Here is a 27,772-nt window from a genome sequence, read left to right on the forward strand (position 1 = left end):
TAGTGAACCAGATTGGTTTTTACGATGGTTTCATGGTCATCATCAGACTTTTAATTCCAGATTTTTGTTGAATTCAAATTTCACCATCTGCCATGGTGGGATTTGAACCCAGGTCCCCAGAGCATTACCCTGGGTCTTTGAAATACTAGTCCAGTGACAATACCACTATGCCACCATCTCCCATCAAATTCTGGAGGATTTTTAAATAAATATAGACATAGAGTGCAAAAGCAAGGCAGTTATAGTGAACCTTTATAATACACTGGTTCAGCCTCAATTGGAGTGCTGTGTTCAATTCTGGGCACCACACTTTAGGAAGAGAATGAAGGCATTAGAAAGGGTACAGAAATGATTAAAAAGAATGTTTCCAGGGATGAGGTACTTCAGTTGCTTGGATAGATTGGGGAAGCTGGGCTGGTCTTCTGAGAGGAGATTTGATAAGAGGCATCCAAAATCATGAGGAATCTAGACAAGAGTAGATAGGAAGAAACTGTTACAGAGACACAGCTGCAGGAGGACATGGATTGGTCCTGAATATTAAAGGGCATAGGACATTTAGGAAGGACAGGGAGCGAGCAAAAGGTGGAGGGGTGGCTCTGTTAGTTAATGATGGTACTAGCACCACAGAGAGGAATTACCTAAGTTCAGGAAACCAGGATGTGGAAATGGTTTGGGTGAAGATGAGAAATGGTAAAGGCAAGAAGTCAGTTGTGGGAGTTGTGTACAGGCTCCCCTAATAGTAACCACATGGTAGGATGGAGCATAAAGGAAGAAATAACGGAAGCTTGTCAGAAAGGCACAGCGATAATCATGGGAGATTTTAATCTACATGTAGACTGGAGAAGTGGCAAAGGTAGCCTAGATGAGTTCACAGAATATTTCCAGGATAGTTTCTTAGAATAGCATATTCTGGAGCCAACCAGAGAGCAGGCTACTAGACCTGGTATTGTGCGACGAGATGGGATTAATTAATGACCTCATAGTGAAGGCACCCCCAGGTAGCAGCAACCATAATATGATTGAACTTTACATTCAGTTTGAGGGAGAGAGTGGGTCCGAGACTATATTTTTAAACTTAAATAAAGGCAATCATGTGGGCTTGAAAGCAGAGCTGGCTAAAGTGAATTGGCAAATGAGGTTAAGGGATAGGTCAATAGAGTTGCAATGGCAAACGTTTAAGGGGATATTTTGGAATACACAGAGTAGAAACATTCCAATGAGTAAGAAAAAGTCCAAGGGATGGACATATCATCCGTGGTTAACTAGAAAAGTTAAAGATAGAATCAAACGTAAATAAAAAATATAAAATTGTGCAAAGATAGGTGGAAGGCCAGAAGATTGGACAGAATTTAAGGAACAGCAAAGGATGACTAAAAGATTAATAAGGCGGGAAAGATCAGAGAGAAAGTTAGCCAAAAATATAAAAACAGATAGTAAGAGCTTTTAAATAGTTTTTAAAAAATGAGTTAACAAAATGAATATTGGTCCTATAGAAGTGAGTTTGGAGAATTGATGATGGAAAACAAGGAAATGGCAGATGAATTGAACAGGTATTTTGCATCAGTCTTCACGAAAGAGAATACAAGTAACATCACAGAAGCAGCTAGAAATCAGGAAATGGAAGGTAGGGAGGAGCTCAGGAAAATTACAGTCTCCAGAGAAGCACTGAGTAAATTGTTGGAGTTGCAAGTTGCCTGGATCCTGTTGGACTTTATCCTAGGATTTAAAAAAGTGGCTGGTGAGATAGTTGATGGATTGGTTTTAATTTTCCGAAACTCCCTAGATTCGGGGGAGGTTCCATTAGGTTGGGAGATAGCAAATGTAACTGTATTATTCAAAAAGGGAAGGAGACAGAAAGCGGGGAACTACAGGCCAGTTAGCTTAACATCTGTCATAGGGAAAATGTTAGAAGCTATTATTAAAGAAACTATAGCAGGGCACTTGGATAAGTTCAAGGTAATCAGGCAGAGTCAACATGGTTTTGTTAAAGGGAAATCATGTTTAACCAGTTGGAGCGCTTTGAGGAAGTGACATGTGCTGTGAATAAAGGGGAACCAGTGGATGTACTGTACTTAGATTTCCAGAAGGCATTTGATAAAGTGCCATATAAAAGGTTATTGTGCAAAATAAAAGCTCATGGCATAGGGGGTGACATGGATAGAAGATTGGCTGGCTAACAGGAAGCAGAGAGTAGGCTTAAATGGGTCCTTTTCAGGTTGGTAAGATGTAAGGAGTGGTGTGCCACAGAGATCAGTGCTGGGACCTCAACTGTTTACAATTTATATAAGTGATGGCTGAATGGATGGATGGGATGGTTGCCAAATTTGCTGACGACATAAACATAGGTAGGAAAGTAAGTTGTGAAAAGGACATAAGGAGGCTACAAAAAGGATATAGATAGGTTAAGTGAGTGGACAAAGATCTGGCAAATGGAGTATACTGTGGGAAAATGTGAAATTGTCCATTTTGGCAGGAAGAATAAAAGAGAGGCATATTATATAAATGGTGAGAGGATGCAGAGGAATCTGGATGTCTTAGTGCATTAATCACAAAAGGCTAGTATGCAGGCACAGCAATTAGAAAAGCTAATAGAATGTTATCACTGATTGGGAGGGGAATTGAATACAGAAGTGCGGAGGTACTGCTTCAGTTACACAGAGCACTAGTGGAACCACATCTGGAGTACTGTATGCAATATTAGTCACTTTATTTAAGGAAGGATGTAAATGCATTGGAAGCAGTTCAGAGAAGGTTTACCAGACTAATAACTAAAATGGGCGGGTTGTCTTATGAGGAAAGGTTGCTCAGGCTAGGCTTGTAGCCACTGGAGTTTAGAAGGGTAAGAGGCAACTTGATTGAAACCTTTAAGATTCTCTGGGGTCTTGACAGGGTGGATGTGGAGCGGATGTTACCTCTTGTGGGAGAATGTGGAACTAGGGCTCACTGTTGAAAAATAAGGGGTCGCCCATTGAAAACGGAGATGAGGTGAAATTTTTTCTCTGAGGGTCGTGAATGTTTGGAACTCTCTTCCTGTAAAGGTGGTGGAAGCAGAGGCTTTGAATATTTTTAAGTTAGAAGTGGAGAGATTGTTGGTAAGTAAGGGGGTGATAGGTTATCGGTGGTAGGTGGGATATAGATTTGAGGGTACTATTAGATCAACCATGATCTTATGAAATGGTGGAGCAGGTTCAAGGGGCCAAATGGCCTACTGCTCCTTGTTTTTATGTTCGTATGTTCCCAGTGGTGCAGGGTTGAGAGCCTGGGGACACTTATTTAAGGTGAATGGCAGAAGAACCAAAGGTGACATGAGGTAAAATGCTTTCATGCAACGTGTAGGTAGGATCTGGAATGCACTGCCTGAGATTGTGTTGAAGGCAAAGCCAATCATGGCTTTCAAAAAGGGATTTGGATAATTATCTGGAGGAACAATTTTCTGGGCTGCAGGGAAAAGGCGGACCTGGTGGGACTAGCTGACATGCTCTTGCAGGGAGCTGGCACATACACAATGGACTGAATAGCCACCTTCTGTGCTGTAATTATTCTAAGTGCAAATGCATGTTTGTTTTTCGGTAGCATAATGTAGTGCATCACAGTGTTTTTTGTGCTCAAGGTTTGTATGAATTGGGTGCTGTTTGTAAAGAAGCACAGACAAGCCCTACTATATGTTGTCTGCTTTCCTGTTGACCTGTTGAGTGTAAAGGCTTCATTAGAATTACCCATTTGGAGTCAGAAAAGAGAGAAATAGGATATGAACTTATATTTTAAAAGAATAAAACTTCAAAATAATGAGCAACAACTTAACTAATGTTGATCTTTGATGAGAAAAGCTGCATAAGTCGGACAGTGCAACTGCCTGCTGTTTAATTTTGTTAGTAAGTGACTAATAATTTTGAATTTTGTGCTTCCATAATGAATTACTTTTGTTATCTAATGACCTGGAAGCACAACTGCTAAACCTTATGTGGTGTTCAATGGTTTAATTGACCTGTGTTTGATTGTGTTAGTCTGTTGACTGATCTATATTAATTTGCTTGATTGATTAAGCCTGGGTATAGCCTCAGAGTGAACAGAAGCTTCCAGAAAGACCTGAGAAGCCAGAACTGTGAACAAGTGTGTAGAAATTCTGTGATTACTGATGTAATTTAAAGCACTGTAAATGAGCCTGTTGTAGACTTAGAACCAGTCTCATCTCTATATTATTCTGAGGTAAGTCAGACATGTATAATATACAACAAATTGGCAAATACAACACCTTATTCTACAATGAGGCATTGATTATTGCCATGTACATTCTATTAGATTTTGAAGGAAGACCTGGGAATGAAGCGTCCAGCATTGGACCATCTGGGTGAACTTGGTCGAGACTTAATGGAACTGCTGAACAACAGTAATTCATCAAAGAAAATTGAGAGCAATATGGAACAGCTATCGCAAAAATGGGACAATTTAGTGCAACAGCTGGAAGATTACTCCAAACGGGTATGAACTGCATCAAACTGAATTGTTTAATTGTACCACGTACCAAAAACAGAAAATCCAAGCAGTGTAGTAGGTGCTGTGGGCACCAAACTTACACGGTGTATGTTGTGACATTTCCAGCACATTCTGAGACTTCTCTTGGAAGAAGGTAGTTTGCATGCAACTGAATCTGAAATGAAAATTGGTTAGTATTTGAGGATTAGTAAACGTGGTGGTTTAGGGCTGTAGGTTCTGATAAAAATGAAAACTACTTATGTACATAAGATAAACTGGATTCTTTCCAATGGTCAGCTGTTGTGGGATATTTGCAAACTACATGTTTGCTGTGTGGTGAATGACCTATTGCTTAATTTACTAAGGTTCATTTTCTTAACTGCTCAAAGCCCTCTCTACACATATTTGCAGGAACATTTGGCAGCTAATTTAAACTCTCAAGCACTTTTTATAGTCCCAATCTTAGGATAGTCAAACGACTTCATACTTGTGGTTTTCAGTTTCATTTTTGGGGCTTTGGTTGCTTTGAGTTATGGCTGAACAGTTTCCAGGAATATTCTGGGAATGTCTTTACAGTTTTACCTTCCTTTCTTTGTATCCTCCCCTCTTCCCTGAATTGGGTGACTTCACACTCCAAAAGCAGCGCTGTTGTTATAAAGAACTTCCTTGTCATTCCAATGAGTAGGAGTGAAAATAGTCAATGTTGAGAGGTTCCAAATCATTATTTCTTCCTTCAGCAAAGAAAGCACTTTCCAAGTAGAGTATTATTAACAGAACATACTTGAATATAGGCATGCATTCCTCCTTGTGTTTCTCAGACAAAGGAAAAATGGCTATTGTAAACACTATCCTTTTCAAACTAGAATTGGCATCGCCTTATGTGGTAATCTCTTGGTTAATTCCGAGTGAACTTCAGAACATGATTATCCTCATGCACGCATCAATTATTTTTGCAGTCTAAGTATGGAATGGCTTTTGAACATTGTCAGCAGTGCATGTAAGTCCAAGTGTCCTTGTTTTATTATTGTTTTGACTAGTTCATTGGCAAAACTTCCAAGTCTTGTCTCCAAGGCTGGAACAAACTGATGGTTGCTAGGTAAATCTCTATCTCCCTTTGACTCTCTCTCTCATTGTTGCTAGGCTTGGGTAACACTGATAATGTATTCCAAGCCATTCACCATCCTGACTTGGAAATAAATTGCCATTCCTTCACCGTTGCTGGGGCAAAATCCTGGAACTCCACCCGTAACAGCACTTTGGGTATAACTACACCACATGGACTACTGCGGTTCAAGAAGGCAGCTCACCGCCACCTTTTCAAGGGCAATTAGGGGATGGGCAATAAATGCTGGCCTAGCCAGCGATGCCCACATCCCATGAACATATAAAAAAAAGAGACTATTCTCCAAGTGATTTTTAAAAAATTCATGAGATGTGAGCGCCGCTGGCTAGGCCAGCATTTATTTCCCATCCCTAATTGCTCTTGAAAACTCAACCACATTGCTGTGGGTCTGGAGTCACATGTAGGCCAGACCAGGCAAGAACGGCAGATTTCCTTCCCTAAAGGACACTGGTGAACCAGATGGGTTTTTACAACAACGGGCAATGGTTTTGTGGACATCATCAGACTTTTAATTCCAGATCTTTTTTTATTGAATTCAATTTTCACTATCTACCATGGTGGGATTTGAACCCAGGTCTGCAGAACATTACCCTTGGTCTCTGGAATGCTAGTCCAGTGACAATACCATTATGCCACCGTCTCCACATTGCTATACATTTCGGTCTATATAATGAGTACTGGTGAGATCAGAGCTAAACTCAGTGTGTTCTTTCCCTGATGTTCACACAGACACCTGCCAATGGTCCACACGAATGAGTGCTGTAGTTATGGGAATCCCGGCTGAATTCCCTCCCTGTTAGCCTAGGGTTGCTGAGGACTAAAGCAAAAGCCTGTAAGCTCTAATACAAAAGGAAAATACTGGGTATGCTGGAAATCTGAAATAAAAACAGAAAAGACTGGAAATACCCAGCAGGCCAGGCAGCATCTGTGGATGCTGTTAAAAGTTAACTTTTCAGGCTGATGAGCTTGGGGTTCTACTGAAGAGTCTGGGCTTAAAATGTTAACGCTGTTTCTTTCCACACTTGCTGCCTGACCTGTTGAGTATTTCCAACATTTTTATTGACCTCTAAGCTGCTGCCTTGGCTGAGAACAGTTACCAAAGCACAGGCTGGGAACTCACACCCGGTATTCAGTTCCACACTAGGTAGCCAGTCTCCCAATTGAGCTATCACTGAAAGCTCTGAGTGTCAATTTACAAATTATGTTGAAATCTTGGATTGGTAATCCACAATCCACTTCCCTATCCTGGTCTTCCTGGCTACATTGCTAAATATAAACTTTGGTTTGTGAATTTTAATTTGGGGTTGTTGAACTAGCTAATTTTGTTTAGTAAAAGTAATGTCTGTCTGTTAGGTTTAAGATTTTGTTCTTTTTAAAATAGTCATACTGCACTTAAAATAGCAATACGTTCTTCATATGTGTTTGCATAGAAAAACCATCAACTTGAAGCATTAATTCTCCCTGTCTCCACAGGTGCTGCTTGGCATACTGAGCATTTCCAATGTTTTGTTTTTATTACATGCTCTTAGTGCTTTCAGTTACATGAGGCAAACAATAACAGACAAAATTTCTACTCATCAGAGAGATGTTTCTGTAATTTTATGGCCTTACATGCCTGATTTATGCGCATGAGGTTGTGGATCTCAACATCATTTAGCTGGTTGCCAAGAACTTTAAAGATTTTAAATCTAATTTAATGTTTCCATGCTCCATGGCTTGATATGCCAGCAGTAAAATGCCCCAGCATGCTATTGAGTCCTGTATTAGTGTAAAGCCATTTTTTGACCTGGTAACTGGTTAGATCAAAATCCTGGAACTCCCTTCCCAACAGCACTGTGGGTGTACCTACACCACATGGATTGCTGCAGTTCAAGAGGGCAGCTCACCACCACCTTCTCAAGGGCAGTTGGGGATGGGCAGTGAATGCTGGCCCAATCAGTGAAGCCCACATCCTGTGAATGAATAAAAAAAAACTTGAGTTTAATGGTAAGGATAACAGAGACCTGAAGCTCAGGCAGGGTGTAGCAGCTCTCATTTTAAGTTCTGTTGGAGCCTCCAGTTGCCAAAGATCATCATGACCCTGATTCCAAGTTTGATATTTTCCTAAAGCAGCATTCCCTAAACAGGCTATTCAGAATTTTTCAAGTTTTATCTTTGAATCATAGAAATTTACAGCACAGAAGGACACCATTCAGCCCCTCATCTATTGATTGGTTCTTGGGAAGAGAAGCCGTGCTTAACCCCACACCCCTGTTTTTGGTTCGCGATCCTGTAAGTTCCTCATCCTCAAGAACCTGTCCAGCTCAGGTTTAATATTATTTATGAAATCAGTTTCCACCATGTTTTCTGTTAACAGCGTTCCAGACCCTGACAACTCTGAGTGAAAAAGAAGCTCCCCATCTCCCTTGTACATCTTCTGTCAATAATTTTGAATCTATGATCTCTGCTTATTGACTCACTCATGGGGTAGGGTGGGGGAGTAGTTTTTCCTCTATCGACTGTATCAAAACTTTTCATCTTGAAAACCTCTTAGTAGGCCACCTCTTAACCTTCTATGTTCCAATGAAAACAGTCCTAACATTTTCAACACCTCATAATTGAAGTCCCTCATCCCTCGTAACATCCTGGTAAACCTGTTCTGTACCCTTTCTAAGGCCTTTACATCTTTCCTGAAGTGTGGAACCCAGCATTGTTCCAAATACACCAGTTGAGGCCTAATCAGCGATGAACAAATTTCTAGCATGAACCCTTTCGCTTTCATATTCTCTTCCTCTATTTGTAAACTCAAGTAACACACATGTTTTTGCAAGGACCTTATCAACATGCCCTCCACCTTTAAAAAGTTGTGTATATGGACAACAAGGTCACTCAGTTCAATAACACTTTTAAAATTGTGCCATTTGTGGGAGTGTCTCCTGCCAATGCAAGATGGCCGCCGATACCTATCTGCACATGCACACTTGGCTGCGCATGCACAGAATCCTATGCCATCATTTGCAGGAGACACAGTGCCGATTGGGAGCCGTTCACCCAGTTTCTGAGCCCTGCAGCAGGCGGGCAGTTGGGATGTGACCTTCCTGCAGTTTCTGGGCATCAAAATGGGGAGGGGGGAAGGCTCCTGATTCAACTGGTGATGCTCGTAATTCCGTTTGCAGCTCCACAGCTTGTTTCTCCCAGCACAGCACATTTAAGCACCAACAGGACAGACAGAGGATGGAATGCAGGCTCCACATTACTGAGATGTGTTGCTATGACGATGGTTTATTGGAAGAAAGGTGCCTTCCCAAAAGAATGGGGGAGAAAAGGCAAGAAAAATGTTAAAGGAAATCAAATGGGATAAAGCAAACTGCGGGACGCCTGAGAGATTCTGGTGCCAGCTCTGTAATATTTGCAATTCCAGGGCCAGTGATCACTGCCCATGTGTCCTGCTGCACATTGCCCCCTATAAAGATGGTGGCTACGCATTCATGCACATGCTTGGTGTTGGCAGCAAACACAGCCACCATTTACACTGTCTTTGCATATTTGACCTCACAAAGTGCATCACTTCATGCTTCTTTGCATTGAACACCATTTGCATATGTCTGTCCATTTCGTTGTACTGACTATGTCATCCTGAAGCCTATAACTATCCTCATCTCTATCTCTCTTTTGGCAACTTTTATATCACTTACAAACTTTATAAGTGATAAAGTTTCCTGCTCCCCACACATGATGCTGGGCTGTTTAGAAAGATTGAAAAGTATAAAACATAAGAAATAGGAACAGGAGTAGATCATTCGCCCCTCGAGCCTGCTGCGCCATTCAATAAGATCATGGCTAATCTTCTTGTGTTTCGATTTCCACATTCCCATCTAACCCTGAAAACCTTTGATTCCGTGGCCTCACAAGAATCTATCTACCTCTGCCTTAAAAATATTCAATGACCCCGCCTCCAACACCTTCTGAGGCAGAGAATTCCAAAGTCTGACAACCCTCTGAGAGAAAAAATTTCTCCTCATTTCTATCTGAATTTTAAAACAGTGCCCCCTAGCTCTGGACTCACCCACAAGGCCATTCAGGATTTTGTATACTTCAATCAAATCACCCCTCACTCTTCTAAACTCCGATGGAAACAAGCCTAGCCTGTCCAACCTTTCCTCATAAGACAACCCACTCATTCCAGGTATCAAACTAGTAAACCTTCTCTGAACCGCCTCCAATGCATTTACATCCTTCCTTAAATAAGGAGACCAAAACTGCACACAGTATTCGAGGTGTGGTCTCACCAATCCTCTGTGTAACTGAAGCATAACATGCTTATTTTTATGTTTAATCCCTCTCGTAATAAAGGATAACATTCCATTAGCCTTCTTAATTACTTGCTGTACTTGCATACTAACTTTTTGTGACTCATGTACTAGAACACCTAGATCCCTCTGCACCTCAGAATTATGCAGCCATTCTCCATTTAAGTAATACCCTGCTTTTTTGTTCTTCTGGCCAAAGTGAACAACTTCACATTTTCCCACATGAAACTCCATTTGCCAATCTTTGCCCACTTACTCAGCCTATCTATATCCATCTATAACCTCATGTCCTCTTCACAACATACTTTCCTACTTATCTTTGTGTCATCTACAAATTTAGCTACCACGTCTTCACTCCCCTCATCTAAGTCATTGATGTAAATCGTAAGAAGTTGAGGCCCCAGCACAGACCCCTGTGGGACTCCACTTGTCACATCTTGCCAATCCGAAAAAGACCAATTTATGCATACTCTCTGCTTTCTGTCAGCCAGCCACTCTTGTATCCATACTAATTTGTTACCTCCTACACCATGCGCTTTTATTTTCCGTAATAACCTTTGATGTGGCACTTTATTAAATGCCTTCTGGAAATCCAAGTACAGTATGTCTTTATCCACTGTGCATGTTACTTCTTCAAAAAACTCTAATAAATTGGTTAAACATGATTTTCCTTTCACAAAACCATGCTGACTCTTAGATTGCCTTCAGCTCTTCTAAGTGTCCAGCGAAGACCTCCTTAATGATCGATTCTAACAGCTTCTCCATGATAGAAGTCAATCTAACTAGAGTTTCCTGTTTTCTGCCTCCCTCCCTTCTTAAATAGAGGTTTTATATTTGCCACTTTCCAGTCTGATGGAACCTTTCCAGAATTTAGCAAATTTTGGAACATTAATGCATCCAAAACTGACCCTTAAGGGAACACCACTGTGACCACTTCCCAGTCTGAAAGCAGCTTTCTATCACCATCCTTTGCTTCTTGGCACTGAGCCTATTTCATATTCATACCACCACTTTCCCCTTAATTCTGTGGGCTTCCATCTTCTTAATAAGCCTCCTAAATGCCACTTTGTCGAATGCCATCTGAAAGTCCGTATATACAACATCTACAGCAATATCTTAGTCAACCTTCTCTGCAGCCTCTTCAAAGAATTCAATCAAATTAGTTGGACCCAATTTGTGTTTAACAAATCTGATAGGAATGTATGAATCAGCGCATATTCTGTGGTGATGGATTCAAGCTTGTTTTCAAAATCAGGTCACAAGGTTGCACTTAGAGCTCCAGATCACTAGGATCTTTCTAATTGCTGCTGTAATTTAGCAATTTGGGGCTAAATCTAAGCTTTATTTACTGGTGTGGAAAAAGCTGGGCAGCTGTTGTGTGACAGTGCACCCGCCTTACAGAACATTTAGTACCAACAACTGCACTCTGAGCCTACCCTAATATTATTGGTGGAAAGCTGACAAAACTCCTAAGGAACAAAACAGTATTGTGTAAAAGTAAATCTGATGCACCTACAGTTGTTTGTCCATAAGGCCACAAAACCAGTGCTATGTTTTTGAGGTTGTAATAAGATTATTTATCCTATTGCTCAAAGATTGTGTTAAATAGAAACATAGAAAATAGGAGCAGGAGTCGGTCATTTGGCCCTCGGAGCCTGCCATTTTTTTATTTTATTCATTCAAGGGATGTGGGTGTCGCTGGCTGGGCCAGCATTTATTGCCCATCCCTAATTGCCCTTGAGAAGGTGCTGGTGAGCTGCAGTCCATGTGCTGTAGGTACACCCACAATGCTGTTAGGGAGGGAGTTCCAGGATATTGACCTAGCAACAATGAAGGAACGGCGATATGATTCCAAGTCAGGATGGTGAGTGGCTTGGAGGGGAACTTCCAAGTGGTGGTGTTCCCATGTATACGCTACCCTTGTCCTTCTAAATGGTAGCAGTCATGGATTTGGAAGTTGCTGTCTAAGGTGCCTTGGTGAATTCCTGTAGTACATCTTGTAGATGGTACACACTGCTGCCACTGTGTGTCGGCGGTGGAGGGAGTGAATGTTTGTGGATGGGGTGCCAATCAAGTGGGCTGCTTTGTCCTGGATGGTGTCAAACTTCTTGAGTGTTGTTGGAGCTGCACTCATCCAAGCAAGTGGAGAGTATTCCATCACACTCCCAATCTGTGTCTTGTAGATTGTGGATGGACTTTGGGGAGTCAGGAGGTGAGTTATTCACTGCAGGATTCCTAGCATCTGATCTGCTCTTGTAGCCACAGTATTTATATGGCTAGTCCAGTTCAGTTTCGGGTCGATGGTAACCCCCAGAATGTTGATAGTAGAGGATTCAGCGAAGGTAATGCCATTGAATGTCAAGGGTTGATGGTTAGATTCTCTCTTGTTGGAGATTGGCCATTGCCTGACACTTGTGTGGCGTGAATGTTACTTGCCACATGTCAGCCTAAGCCTGGATATTGTCCAGATCTTGCTGCATCTGGACTGCTTCAGTATCTGAGGAGTTGCGAATGGTGCTGAACATTGTGCAATCATCAGTGAACATCCCCACTTTTGACCTTATGATGGAAGGAAGGTCATTGATGAGCTGCTGAAGGCGGTTGGGCTGAGGACACTACCCTGAGGAACTCCTGCAGTGACGTCCTGGAGCTGAGTTGACTGACATCCAACAACCACAACCATTTTCCTTTGTGCTAGGTATGACTCTAACCAGTGGAGAGTTTTCCCCGATTCCCATTGACTCCAGTTTTGCTTAGGCTCCTTGATGTCATACTCAGCCAAATGTGGCCTTGATGTCAAGGGTATTCTCTCTCACCTCACCTGTGGAGTTTAACTCTTTTGTCTACGTTTGAACCAAAGCTGTAGTGAGGTCAGGAGCTGAGTGGCCCTGGTGGAACCCTAACTGGGCATCAGTGAGCAGGTGATTGCTAAGCAAGTGCCACTTGATCGTTGTTAATGACACATTCCATCACTTTACTGTTGATCAAGTGCAGATTGATTGGATAGTATTGGCTGCGTCGGATTTGTCCTACTTTTTGTTTGCAGGACATACCTTGGCAATTTTTCACATTGCAGGGTAGATGCCAGTGTTATAGCTGTACTGGGACAGCTTGGCTAGGGGCATGGCAAGTTCTGGAGCAGAAGTCTTCAGTACTATTGCTGGAATATTGTCGCGGCCCATAGCATTTGCAGTATCCAATGCCTTCAGCCGTTTCTTTATCACGTGGAGTGAATCAAATTGGCTGAAGACTGACATCTGTGATGCAAGGGACCTCTGGAGGAGGCCGAGATGAATCATTCACTCAGCATTTCTCTCTGAAGATTGTAGCAAGTGCTTCAGCCTTCTCTATTGCATTGATATCCTGGGCTCCCCCATCATTGAGGATGGGGATACTTGTGGAGCCTCCTCCTTCAGTGAGTTGTTTAATTGTCCACCACCATTCACAATTGGATGTGGCAGGACTGCAGAGCTTAGACCTAATCTGTTGGTTGTGGAATTGTTTACCTCTGTCTATCACTTGATGTTATGCTGTTTGGCACACAAGTAGTCCTGTGTTGTATCTTCAACAGGTTGACACCTCATTTTTAGGTATGCCTGGTGCTGCTCCTGGCATGATCTCCTGAACTCTTCATTGAACCAGGGTTGATTCCCTGTCTTGGTGGTAATGGCAGAGTGGAGGATATGCCAGGCCATGTGGTTACAGATTGTGGTTGAATACATTTCTGCTGCTGCTGATGGCCCACAGCACCTCATGGTTGCCCAGTCTTGAGTTGCTAGATCTGTTTGAAATCTATCCCATATAGCATAGTGGAAATGCCATCAGGAGTGCTGCGACCGAGCCACTCTTGGTGGTGGACACTGAAGTCCCCCACCCAGAGAACATTCTGTGCTCTTGCCACTCTCAGTGCTTCCTCCAAGTGGTGTTTACCATGGAAGAATACTGATTCATCAGCTGGAGGAGGCGGTGGGGGGGGCACAGTACATGGTAATCAGAAAGTTTTCTTGCCCGTGTTTGACCTGATGCCATGAGACTTCATGGGGTCTGGAGTCGATGTTAAACAGCTAGGGCAACTCCCTCCCGACTGTATACCACTGTGCTGCCACCTCTGCTGGGTCTGTCCTGGTGGGACAGGACATACCCAGGGATTGTTATGGTGGTGTCTGGGACATTGCCTGTAATGTAGGATTCAGTTAGCATGACTATGTCAGGCTGTTGTTTGACTAGTCTGTGAGACAGCTTTCCCAATTTTGGCACAAGCCCCCAGATGTTCATAAGGTGGATTTTGCAGGGTCGACAGGACTTATTTTGCCAATGTCGTTTCCGGTGCCAGGGTCGATGCTGGGTCGCCCATCCAGTTTCATTCCTTTGAGACTTTTTAGCAGTTTGATACAACTGAGTGGCTTGCTAGGCATTTGAGTCAACCGCATTGCTGTGGGTCTGGAGTCACTTGTAGGCCAGACCAGGTAAGGATGGCAGATTTCCTTCCCTAAAAGCAATTAGTGAACCAGATGGGTTTTTATTCAAAAAGGGAGGGAGACAAAAAATAGTTAACTATAGCCCAGCTAGTTTAACATCTGTCATTGAGAAAATGTTAGAGTCTATATTAAAGGGTGTAGTAGCAGAGCATTTAGAAATGCATGATATAATGAAGCAGAGTCAGCATGGCTTCATGAAGGGGAAATCATGCCTGACAAATTTGTTAGAATTGTTTGAGGAGGCAACAAGCAGGATAGATAAAGGGGAGCCAGTAGATGTAATATATTTGGATTTCCAAAAGGCGTTCGATAAGGCACTGCACACAAAGCTATTTAATAAGTTAAGAGCCCATGATGCTGGGGGTAGTATATTAGCATGCATAGTGGGTTGGCTAACTAATAGAAGACAGAGTTGGGATATGGGGTCCATTTTCAGGATGGCAACCTGTAACTAGTGGAGTGCTACAGGGATCAGTGCTGGGGCCACAATTATTTACAATATATATTAATAACTTAGATGAGGGAAGTGAATGTACTATAGCCAAGTTTGCAGATGACACAAAAATTGGCGGGAAGGCAAGTGGTGAGGATGACCCAAAGAGTCCACAGAGGGATATAGACAGGTTAAGTGAGGCTTATGGCACGCATGCCCGCCGCCGCCCGCAAACTCCCGCTATCCATGGGAGTTGTGAAATACACTGGATGGGCATGCGTGCCAATCGGGTGCGCACCCGCCTGCTCCCACTCTCCCCCCCCCACCACCACCACCACCACCAAATGGAAAATCCTGGCCCTAGATTTCCTGAGCCAATATCCTCTCTCACTACTGCACTGATTTCACCCTTAACTAACAACGCCACCCCACCTCCTTTTCCCTTTTGCCTGTCCGTCCTAAATATCGAGTACCCTTGGATATTCAGTTCCCAACCTTGGTCACCCTGTAGCCATGTCTCCGTAATCACAATCAGGTCGTACACTTTTACATCTATTTTCGCTGTTAATTCAGAAATTTAGAATAATTAATTTAATGAGAAGATTAGTATTGTAGAACACAAACTTCTTTTAGATCATTTTTCAGAAAGATAATTTTGAAGCAATATTTTTCAAACTCCAAGATGAGAACAAGTAGTTTTCCAGAGTACTAGTAACTTATTGTTATGTAGCAAGATCTGGAATGCACTGCCTGGAAGGGCTGTGGAAGCATATTTAGTAATAACATGCAAACATGCAAAAGAGAATTCGATAAATACAGTAGTTGAAAGGAAATATTTATTGGGCTATGGGGTAAGAGTTGAAGACTGGAATTAATTGGATAACTCCATCAAAGTACTGGCACAGACAGGATGGGTTGAATGGACTCCTCCTGTGCTGTAAGATTTTATGGTCTTGGATAGGATACTGAAAGGGTTTCAAACTTGTTTTTCTTGAAGGAAAACATCAGTCTTTCAGAGATTGGCTTTCTGATGTGCTATTGAGCAGTACTGCTGATTGAGTTTTCTGCTGTAATTCAGCTGAAGAATTGTGGCCTTGGATTGAAAATGTCTAACCCATCTGCCACATTGCAACTTTCTGATTCCTTGTGTGTCTCCTTGAAGTATGATCTTTCACCCAAGACACGATATGCCTTTGAGCAACACTCTATATTTATGCATTCAAAAATCCTGTTCAACTTGATGTGGCATTGCCATATGTTAACCTCTCAGCAGATGCTTTAAGCATCCTTTGGCCCATAAGGTATTTGGTATGTTCTATTCATGATTTCATGGTTGTCTTTTCCGAGCAGTGTCTAATTCCTTAAAATTGTTTGCTCCTTCAGTTTACCTTCTGTCTGGTTAATCTCCTTATAATCAAGTTGTTTCTTAGCTTGGGCGAGCATTTCCTTTACATTCCCTTTTGGCTTAGAATTATTTCTGTTTTGGTCTGTGATGATAATCTTACAGGTCTAGCAATGGTTTTGCCATTTGTGGTTTTGGGATCTGCAATTGCTGAAGATCTGTGGGCAAAAAGCACCTGACCATTAGTTTTAGTAAATATTTGTGTTGGGAAACTCATGCAATCTTTGGATTCAGATGATTGTGAATTAATGGATCGGACTTTCGTGCTTGCCTGACACTTGAGTTCCATGGTTGTGTTACAGATTTGTAGTGCCTTTGAACTGAACCTTTCTTTTGTTTTCAATTTCATTATTTTCTTTCCAGTTAATAGTAATTTCAACCTTGGCTCAAAAGAGCATGTTGTAGAATCAGTTTGGGTAGAGATAAGAAATAGTAAGGTCAGAGGCCACTTGTGGGAATAGTTTACCAGCCCCCTAACAGTAGTTACATGGGAGTATACAGGGAGAAAGAAATGGTGTGTGTAAGAAGGACACCACCATAATCATGGGTGACTTTAGTCTACATGTAGATTGGGAAAATCAGATTGGCAAAGGTGGCTTGGAGAATGAGTTAATCGAGTCTATCCGTGACAGTTTCTTAGAGCAGTATGTCCTACAGCCAATCAGGAACCAAGCTATTCTGGACCTGGTAATGAGCAATGAGACAGGATTAATCAATAACCTCATAGTAAAGGAGCCTCTAAGCGACTGCACTCTTGACATGATAGAATTTCATGTTTGGTTTGAAGGGGAGAAGTGTGTGTCTAAGACTAGTGTTTTAAACCTGAATAAAGGTAATTATAAGGGTATGAAAGCAGATCTAGCTAAAGTGAATTGGGAAACTAGGTTAAAAGGTAGTACAGTAGAGATGCAGTGGTAGACTTTTAAGGAGATATTTAATAACTCTCTGCAAAGATATTATTCCAGTGAGAAAGAAAGACTCTTTGAGAAGGACGCGTCATCCATGGCTGAATAAGGAAGTTATGGATGGTATCAAGTTGAAAGAAGCACTGTACAATCTGCAAAAATTAGTGGTGGGTCGGAGGATTGATCACGTTTTAAGAGCCAGCAAAGAATGACTAAAAATTAATAGGGAGAAAGAAGAGTATGAGAGAAAGCTAGCTAGTAATATAAAAACAGATAGTAAGAGTTTCTACAAGTATTTAAATAGGAAAAGAGTAACTAAAGCTAGTGTTGGTCCTCTAGAGAATGAGTCTGGGGAATTGAGAGTGGAAAACAAAGAAATGGCGGAAGCATTGGGAACAGGAATTTTGTGTCTGTCTTCACTGTTGAAGACTTAGAAAATTTCCCAAAGATACTCAAAAATCAAGGGTTGAAAGGGAGGGGCGACTAAAAACAATCACCATCACTCAGGAAAAGGTGCTGGGAAAACTATTAAATCCGAAAACCGAACACGTTCAAAAACAGTACTGTTTTTTGAACCTCATAGACCTTTAATGCAGGAAGCCTGTGACCCAAGCTGACATGACCCGAGCTGATAAGGAACCTTGCCGACTGCACCCGACCTTTATTATTCAGTGGTACATCTTACTTTTCTAACCATTCTATTTATTTTAGACTATAGCTAGCCTATGCTTAGGCCGTTGTAATATAAATAGGCCTAGGCTTATATGCGGTATCTGAAAAACAAAATGATCTGAAATCCGAAACGCAGTCGGACCCGGGGATTTTGGATAAAGGATACTCGGCCTGTCGACCTAAAGGCTAACAAGTCCCCAGGCCCAGATAGCCTGCAACCTAAAGCCACAAAAGATGTGGCTGCAGAGATAGCAGTTGCATTGGTTGTAAGCTTCCAAAATTCCTTGGATTCTGAAAGGGTCCCGGTGGATTGGAAAATAGCTGACATACCATCTTTATTCAAGAAAGGCGGGAGATAGAAAACAGGAAATTACAGGTCAGTTAGCCTAACATCTGTAATAGGGAAATTGCTAGAATCCATTATTAAGGAGGTTATAGCAGGTTACTTAGAAAATCATAATGTCAAATCAGAGTCAACATGCGTTTGTGCAAGGGAAATCATTCTTAACGAATTTATTAGTGGTTTTTGAGGAAGTAACAAAAAAGGGGAACTGTAGCTGTGGTGTATTTGGATTTCCAGAAGGCATTTGATAAGGTGTCACATCAAAGATTACTACACAAGGTAAGGTTACATGGTGTAGGGGATAACATATTAGTATGGATAAAGGATTGGTTAGCTAACAGGAAGCAGGGAGTAGGGATAAATGGATCTTTTTTGGGTTGGCAAGCTATAACAAGTAGCGTGTCACAGGGATCAGTGCTGGAGCCTCAACTATTTGAAATCTATGCCATTGATTTGGATGAAGGGATCAAATGTATGGTAGCTAAATTTGTTGATGGCACCAAGACAGGGAGGAGAGCAAGCTGTCAAGAGGAGGTCTGCAAAGGGATATAGACCTGTACCATGTGGACTGCAGTGGTTCAAGAAGGTAGCTCAGCACCACCTCCTCAAAGGCAATTAGGGATGGGCAATAAATGCTGGCCTAACCAGTGACACGCAGATCCCATGAAAGAATAAAAGAAAAGATAGGTTAACTGAGTGGGCAAAAATTTGGCAGATGAAGTATAATGTGGGAAAATGTGAACTTGTCCAGTTTGTCAGGAAGAATAGAAAAGCAGTACACTATTTAAATGGAGAGAGACTGCAGAAGTTGGTCATACAGAGGGATCTGGATGTCCTGGTACATGAATCACAGAAAGTTAATATGCAGGTACAGCAAATGATTAGGAAGGCTAATGGAATGTTGTCATTTATTGCAAGGGGGGGAATGGAATATCAAAGTAGGGAAGATTTACTGCAACTGTACAGGACCTTGGTGAGACCAAGTCTGGAATACTGTGCACAATTTTGGTCTCTGTATTTGAAAAAAGATACAATTGCATTAGAAGCAATTCAGAGAATGTTTATTCGTCTCATTCCTGGGTTGAGGGGATTATCTTATAAGGAAATGTTGAACAGGTTGGACCTGAATCGATTGGCGTTTAGCAGAATGAGAGGTGATCTTATTGAAACGTATAAGATCCTGAGGGGACTTGACAGGGTAGATACTGGGAGGAGAGGGTGGGAGAGACTATAACTAGGGGACACGGTCTTTAAGAATAAGAGGTCTACCATTTAAGATGGAGATGAAGATAATTTTTTTCTCTCAGAGTTGTTTGTATGTGGAATTCTTTTCCCTAGAAAGCAGTGGAGGCTGGGTGATTGAATTTAACCAAGATAGAGTTAGACAGATTTTTGATAAGCAAGGGAGTCCAAGGGACAGGCAGGAAAGTGGAGTTGAGACCACAAACCGATCAGCCATGATCTTATTGAATAGCAGGGCAGGCTTGAAGCACAAAATGGCCTACTTCTGCTCCTAAATCCTATCTTCCTGAAATATGTCTGCATTACCAATTTTGTGTGGTGCAGTGGAAGACAGGCAGCTGATAAACTGAATAACCCTAGCTTTCTGGGCCTTAGAGGGTTGTTAGTTTAACAAGGCATAACCTCCTTCATTAGTTAGCTTGTTTCTAAGAATCTTTTTTTATTTAGCCCACATTGCAAGGCACAGTTGGTATATTTTTGCTCTCAATGTTTTTGGCAATTATTTTTTCTCTTCCTTTTCAAGTAGGTGATGATTGGTAGTTGATCAGTTCCCAGATCTCTGACAATTCTTGAGACCAGCTCCCTGTCGATTCTAATCTTGAATTGGCCTTAGGTTGACTCCCTTTACATTTCACTCAGACATCTTCAGGTCTGCTTAGGGAGTTGGGCAGGAGTAAATGTGTGGTGTGCAGTATAACAGTGCATAACACAATTGGGCTGAAGTATCACTGTTTGTATCATATAGAGCAGTTTGTGTTTAAAGTGTTGAAATATCAATTGTTTTTCCTTCTCACTGTTTAAAAAGGTAATCGTACATGTTATTTACAAGGTATGTCGGAATTTGTAATTTGAGTCGTGTAAGCAAGGATCTGGGATGAGAAACATGCAAAAATGATAGTCTGGATATTGCTGTACAAGAGGAATAGAAGTTTAGGAGCTGGTATGTCAGGGGGTCTGTTAGCATAATGTATCAGTGAGCTTTGTCATGAGGGCAATACCAGTGATTTTTACCAGTTAATGTCTGGCATGTATTTGGAGTAAAAATAGAGAGGGAAATGGTGCCGTAGAAAACATTCCACTTTAAATATGCATTTCTTTCTTTGTTTTCTGTCATCTTCCTGCCACCGCTCCAACAGGTGTCTCGGGCAGTGCCTGATTTGGGAATAGCTCATGTTGGTCCCATGGAAGTCGTGAAAATGACCACAGAGCATTCAGTTCAGAAGCAGGAATTGGTTCCTCCCCCACCACCCAAGAAAAGACAACTCCGCGTGGATGTGGAATCCAAGAAGAAGTATGAGATGTTTTAACTTCATGTTTTTCACTATCTTTTCCATGTGCAACAAACATTGGCAAGTAGTGGGCATTGATGCTCCAGGAAAAATTACATTTTAAGGAAAAGCAGTTAAAAACTGGTGGGAATACATTTCCAATAAATCAAAAGTTTCTAAAAGAACCAAGAAAATCTAAACAAAATCAAACAATGCTGGAAATCATCATCTGAAAATAGAAAATACCAGCGATGATTTCAGACTTAGCCATTCATCAGAACCCAAGTGTTAATGAAGGGTTAACCTGCTTCCTTTACAGAGGCTGACTGATTTTTTCATTTCCAGCATTTTTTGTTTTTGAGCAGTCAGTTTGTTAGAGATTGTTCACAGGTGTAACCTCAAGCTATTAAAAGTTCGTAAAATGTTGAAATCGGTGCTGCATTTCTGGTAAAAGAAGGTAAAATCTTACTAAAATTTTAACTGCATTAAGAACAGCAGCTGCATTAAGAAAAAAATCCACATAAAGATGCCGGGAGAAAATAAAGGCTGACATGCCATCTACATCTAAATCAAGACTACTAAATAACCTTTCCTGTTGAGTGTAACCAAGTGTGCAAACTCCCCCTAACTCCACTCCCATGAAACTAGCAAGTCAAGTTGAGGTATAGTCCCACAAGAACTCCCAGCCACCTGTTGCTCGCTTCAGTGCCATTCTTTATTTGTAATCTAAACTTGAGCATCAGGATAATTGTCATGATCCCTAGCTGAGATTACCCCTGGACAAGCCTGATCCCAGGGTGGAACCCAGCTTGATAGATCCTAACTTTTAATTTGTTTGTTTAGATACGTGGAGAGTAGCTCCTGAACAGAGTTAGGAGTCAGCTGATGAACTTCTAACAAAACGTAGCACATTCATTGAACAAGAAAAGATAATACAATACTCCTTCACCCACAGCTACACCTTTACAAATATATACAGATTTGTAAGGATAACACAAGTTACAAAAGCTATCTTATATTCTAATGTCCACAGTAAGTACACAGCCCATGTACCAATACGCAACCTGTGGTCAGACACACCATACTCTGAAACTAAGTGACAGATGCCACCTCAACCAGATGCTAAGGATCTCACCTCAAATCCCCCAGACGCTTGTCACACCATGAGCTAACCTGCCTCACTCAACTCCGTCTTTCACATGAGGGTTTCCAATCTCCACTCTCCAAGACCTCGTCTTGGAATCTTCTCCCAAACCAATGCTCCCGCTCAGATATCTTCCGCAAGGGTTCACCTCCAGGGTTTCGAACTGTCCTTCTGATGTTCCTCTTCCCTGGGTCACCACATGCATTCAAGATGTCTTCCACATGCTCTCTCCCACTGACTCAGCCATCAACAGTACACCACTGCTTCACATGCCCATAGAAAAGAGTTACAGACCTTCAGTTGTCCCTTTGGACCTTCTTACCTCTTCTCAAGCCTTTATCTCTTTAAGCTTGAAACTTTAAACTTGAAACTTGGAGCCTTTCTCTGCTCCTCTCTCTTAACTTCACCTAACAGGACCTTTTCCAAGTTCCTATCCTTCCTTTGACTAGAAGATCTTCTTGGGACTTCTTCCTGTTCCACTCCCCTGGATTTTGGGTCTTTTCCTTAGCTTGGGACTGGCTATGTGTCCCCATTGCTCAGTCTCTCTCTGTCAGCTATTTTCAACCAGTTTTAGCTTGGAGCTGACTATCTGCCCCTTCTAGGCTGCTCCGGCCTGGCAGCTATCTTCAAAGCCTGCTGAACTCCAACAGCTTCCAAATCAAACTGCTGTTTCTGGAATTTCTGTGTGTGTCTGTGGAAGGGACCTGCTTCTCTGGACCCCTGTTGCTAGGCAACAGCAGTGTTCTTCTATTCTTGAGCTTGCTTAACTTCTTAAGTCGTAAACTCTCATTAGAAATGCAAGCACCTTTTTAAAGTGAAACTAAAACTCCATTTGACCTTTTCTTAACACATAGATACAGAAATACAAATCAAACGTAAACTTTAAAGCTAAAACTCATTCCTAACACCCACAAATACCAATATAACTTACTTAAACTGTCTCTATTTCCTAACAATAATCAACTATCATCAAAGCCAAACTCAATCCTGCGATGACCCAACATTGATGCATATGTTTCAGAATGGAGTTCTGGCTGACTTATTACCCTGTTTCCCCTACCCCTTTGCTACCAACGCAGGAATTTGAAAATGCATCCATTTCACTATAATGGTATACCTTTTCCTAACATATGAAGAACGTACCAGGAGTATTATGGGTGTCAGACCTCTGATAATGAAATCATGATTTTCTAAACATGATTGTAAATTTTGTCCGATGTCTTGTAATGGTTGTACCAACGCACATTACCCTCTTGCTAGATTCAATGTGGATGCTAGTGAGCTCCTGAACTGGATTGGTAAATCAAAATGTGAGATTCAAGCCATGATGCTCAATGACTTCAGGAGGCAGAAAGATATTTCTGGCATGAAGGAAAAGATGAAGGTAAGGTTGCAAGTTTTTGGAAGAAAATATTAAATGAAAACTGTTTAGTCTGTTAATTGATCATTTGGGTTTTAAGGATAATGTCAAACGAGACAATTAATACTACAGATCAGGCAGCCTCCCTGCCTCGCCCAGAATGCAGGCTGTGAGTGAAGCAATAGTGGTTTACCTTGGCAGTATCTCCTGAAGCGGCCACTGCTGCTGCTGGAGAAATCCCGAAACAACTCCAGCTTCCACTGCTAGATGGGGAAGCAAACAGCAACTTCATTTTTGGTTAAACTCTTTTGTAGCAAATTGGAAACATGAAGATTCACTCAGTGTGCCTTGACATAATCTCCAGTGCACTGTATTTTACAAAATTTTCAGGTAGGTGTGAAAGCAGACAGCAGCTAAAGGATTATCATTGACACTGAAACTAAATTTTGACAGGCGATGGCGTAGTGGTATTGTTGCTTTACTAGTAATCCAGGGGCCCAGGGTAATGCTCTGGGGATCCAGGTTCGAATCCCGCCACGGCACATGGTTGACTCAAATGCCCTCTGAAATGGCCTAGCAAGCCAGTCGATTGTATCAAACCGCTACAAAGTCTCAAAAAAGGAATTAACCCAGATGGACTACCTGGCATCGACCTAGGCACCAGAAACAACAACGGTGAACTCAGTCCTGTCGACCCTGCAAAGTCCTCCTTACTAACATCTGGGGGCTAGTGCCATAATTGGCAGAGATATCTCACAGATGAGTCAGCTTGACATAGTCATCCTCACAGAATCATAACTTATAATTAATGACCCAGACATCACCATCCTGGGTATGCCCTGTCCCACCGGCAGGAGATACCCAGCAGGGGTGGCAGTACAGTGCTATACAATCAGGAGGGAGTTGCCCTGGGAGCCCTCAACATTGACTCCAGACTCCATGAAACCTCAGGTCAAACAAGGGCAAGGAAGCCTCCTGCTGACTACTACGTACCGCCCTCCCTCAGCTGATGAATCAATGCTTCTTCATGTTGAACACCACTTGGAGGAAGCACTGAGGGTGGCAAGGGTGCAGAATGTACTCTGGATAGGGGACTTCAATGTCCATCACCAGAAGTGGCTCGGTAGCACGACTGCTGACCTAGCCTACTGAGTCCTAAAGGACAAAGCTGCTAGACTGGGTCTGCGGCAGGTGGTAAGGGGACCAATGAGTTAAAACACACTTGACCTCATCTTCACCAACCTGTCTGTCGCAGATGCATCTGTCCATCACAGTATCAGTAGGAGTAACTACCACACAGTCCTTGTGGAGACGAAGCCCAGCCTTCGCATTAAGGATACCCTCCATCGTGTTGTGTGGCACTACCACTGTGCTAAATGGGATGGATTTAGAACAGACCTAGCAACTCAAAACTGGGCTTCTGTAAGGCGCAGTGGACCATCAGCAGCAGCAGAATAGTACTTGGAACATAATCTGTAACCTCATGGCCTAGCGTATCCCCCACTCTGCCATTACCATGTCAGGGGATCAACCCTGATTTAATGAAGACTGCAGGAGGGCATGCCAGGAGCAGCACCAGGCATCCCTAAAAGGGTGTCAACCTGGTGAAGTCCTGTGTTGTTACAGGACTACCTGCATGCCAAACAGCATAAGCAGCAAGTGATAGACAGAGCTACGCGATCCCACAACTAACGGATCAGATCTAAGCTCTGCAGTCCTGCCACATCCAGTCGTGAATGGTGGTGGACAATTAAAAAAACTCACTGGAGGAGGAGGCTCTACAAATATCTGCATCCTCAAAGATGGGGGAGCCCAGCACATCAGTGCAAAAGATAAAGTTGAAGCATCTGCAACAGTCTTCAGCCAGAATTGCCGAGTGGATGATCTCTGCCTCCTCCGGAGATCCCCAGCATCACAGATGCCAGTCTTCAGCCAATTCGATTCACTTCATGTGATATCAAGAAACGGCTGAAGGCACTGGATACTGCAAAGGCTATGGGCCCCGACAATATTCCGGCCACAGTACTGAAGATGTGCTCCAGAAATTGCTGCGCCCTTAGCCAAGCTTTTCTAGTACAGCTACAACACTGGCACCTACCCAGTTATTTGGAAAATTGCCCAGTTATGTCCTGTACACAAAAAACAGGACAAATCCAACCCTGCCAATTACCACCCCATCAGCCTACTCTTGATCATCAGAAAAGTAACGGAAGGGGTTATCAACAGTGCTATCAAGTGGCACTTTCTTAGCAATAACCTGCTCACTGATGCCCAGTTTGGGTTCCACCAGGGCCACTCGGCTCCTGACCTCATTACAGCCTTGGTTCAAACATGGACAAAAGAGTTGAATTCCAGAGGTGAGGCGAGAGTGACTGCCCTTGACATCAAGGCTGCATTTGACCGAGTGTGGCATCAAAGAGCCCTAGCAAAACTGGAGTCAATGGGAATCGGGGGGAAATCTGTCCACTGGTTGGAGTCATACCTAGCACAAAGGAAGATGGTTGTGGTTGTTGGAGGTCGATTATCTCAGCTCCAGGACATCACTGCAGGAGTTCCTCAGGGTAGTGTCCGAGGCCCAACCATCTTCAGGTGCTTCATCAATGACCTTCCTTCCGCCATGAGGTCAGAAGTGAGGATGTTCGCTGATGATTTGCACAATGTTCAGCACCATTTGTGTCTCCTCAAATACGAAGCAGTCCATGTCCAAATGCAGCAAGACCTGGACAATATCCAGGCTTGACAAGTGGCAAGTAACATTCATGCCACACAAGTGTCAGGCAATGACCATCTCCAACAAGAAGAATTTACTCATCGCCCCTTGACGTTCAATGGCATTATCATCACTGAATCCCCCACTATCAACATCCTGGGGGTTACCATTGACCAGAACTGAACTGGACTAGTCATATAAATACTGTGGTTACAAGAGCAGGTCAGAGGCTAGGAATCCTGTGACGAGTAACTCACCACCTGACTTCCCAAAGCCTGTCCAGCATCTACATGGCGCAAGTCAGGAGTGTGATGGACTACTCTCCACTTGCCTGGATGAGTTCAGCTCCCACAACACTCAAGAAGCTTGACACCATTTGGGACAAAGCTTGATTGACACCACATCAACAAACATTCACTCCCTCCACCACTGACACACAATGGCAGCAGTGTGTACCATCTGCAAGATGCACTGCAGGAACTCACCAAGGCTCCTTATACAGCACCTTCCAAACCCGTAAGGACAAGGGCAACAGATAGATGAGAACACCACCACGTGCAAGTTCCCCTCCAAGTCACTCACCATTCTGATTTGGAAATATATCACCGTCCCTTCACTGTCGCTGGGTCAAAATCCTGGAACTCCCTTCCTATTAGCACTGTGGGTGTACCTACACCACATGGACTGCAGCGGTTCAAGAACGCAGCTCACCATCGCCTTCTCAAGAGCAACTAGGGATCGGCAATAAATGCTGCCCCAGCCAGCGAAGCCCACATCCCATGAATAAATTTTTAAAAAATCAAAGGTTATTGCGGAAAATAAAAGCTCATGGTATAGGGAGTATTGGCATGGATAGAAGATTGGCTAGCTAACAGGAAAAAGAGTTGGCATAAATGGCTCTTTTTCTGGTTGGCAGGATGTAATGACCGGTGTACCACTGGGATCGGTGCTGGGACCTCGACTTTTTACAATTTATATCAATGACTTGAATGAAGGGACAGAAAGTATGGTTGCTTAATTTGCAGATAATACAAAGTTGGGTAGAAAAGTAAGTTTTGAAGAGGATGTAAGGAGGCTACAAATGGACATAGGTTAAGTGAGTGGGTAAAGACCTGGTAAATGGAGTAGAATGTGGGCAAATTTGAAATTGTCCATTTTGGCAGGAAGACTAAAGGAAGCATATTATCTAAATGGTGAAATATTGCAGAGCCCTGAGATTCAAAGGGATCTGGGTGTCCTAGTGCGTAAATCACAAAAGGTTAGCATGCAGGTACAGCAAGTAATTAGAAAAGCCAAAAGAATGTTATCATTTATTGCGAGGGGAATTGAATACAATTATATAGGTTATACTTCAGTTGTTCAGAGCACTGGTGATACCAGATCTGGAGTATTGTGTGCAGTATTGGTCTTGATTTAAGTAAGAATGTAAATGCGTTAGAAGCAGATCAGAGACGATTTACTAGACTAATACCTGGAATGGGCGAGGAAAGGTTGGACAGGCTAGGTTTGTATCCGCTGGAGTTTAGAAGAGTAAGAGGTGATTTGATTGAAACCTTTAATATCCAGAGGGGTCTTGACAGGGTGGATGTGGAAAGGATGTTTCCTCTTGTGGGAGAATCTAGAACTAGGGATCACTGTTTAAAAATAAGGAATCGCTCATTTAAGACCAGGAGAAAATTTTTTTCTGAGGGTAGTGAGTCTTTGGAACTCTCTTCCTCCAAAAGCCAGTGGAAACAGAGTCTTTGAATATTTCTAAGGCAGAGGTAGATAGATTCTTGATAAGCTCAGGGGTGAAATGTTATCGGGGATAGGTGGAAATGTGGAGCTGAGGTTACAACCAGATCAGCCATGATCTTATTGAATGGCGGAGCAGGCTCAAGGGGCTGAGCCTTGTTGAATGGAGGGGTAAGCTCTAAGGGCCAAATGACCT

The 27,772-nt window shown here is 42.5% G+C and overlaps 1 protein-coding gene across 7 annotated transcripts in view; it reads left to right on the top strand.

Annotated features, from left to right (window-relative positions):
• utrn (utrophin) overlaps positions 1–27,772 on the top strand; it is a 630,893-nt gene that overhangs the window by 140,666 nt on the left and 462,455 nt on the right. For 6 of the 7 annotated variants that reach the window (XM_078556557.1, XM_078556553.1, XM_078556558.1 and 3 more), the window contains exons 16-18: positions 4,300–4,479; positions 20,497–20,651; positions 23,033–23,156. In XM_078556557.1, coding sequence (XP_078412683.1) covers positions 4,300–4,479; positions 20,497–20,651; positions 23,033–23,156 — 459 coding nt within the window. The remainder of the gene's footprint in view (positions 1–4,299; positions 4,480–20,496; positions 20,652–23,032; positions 23,157–27,772) is intronic. The other variant, XM_078556559.1, reaches the window with a different exon arrangement.

The sequence above is a fragment of the Cetorhinus maximus genome, chromosome 14, assembly GCF_964194155.1.
Source record: "Cetorhinus maximus chromosome 14, sCetMax3.hap1.1, whole genome shotgun sequence".
Taxonomy (NCBI): domain Eukaryota; kingdom Metazoa; phylum Chordata; class Chondrichthyes; order Lamniformes; family Cetorhinidae; genus Cetorhinus; species Cetorhinus maximus.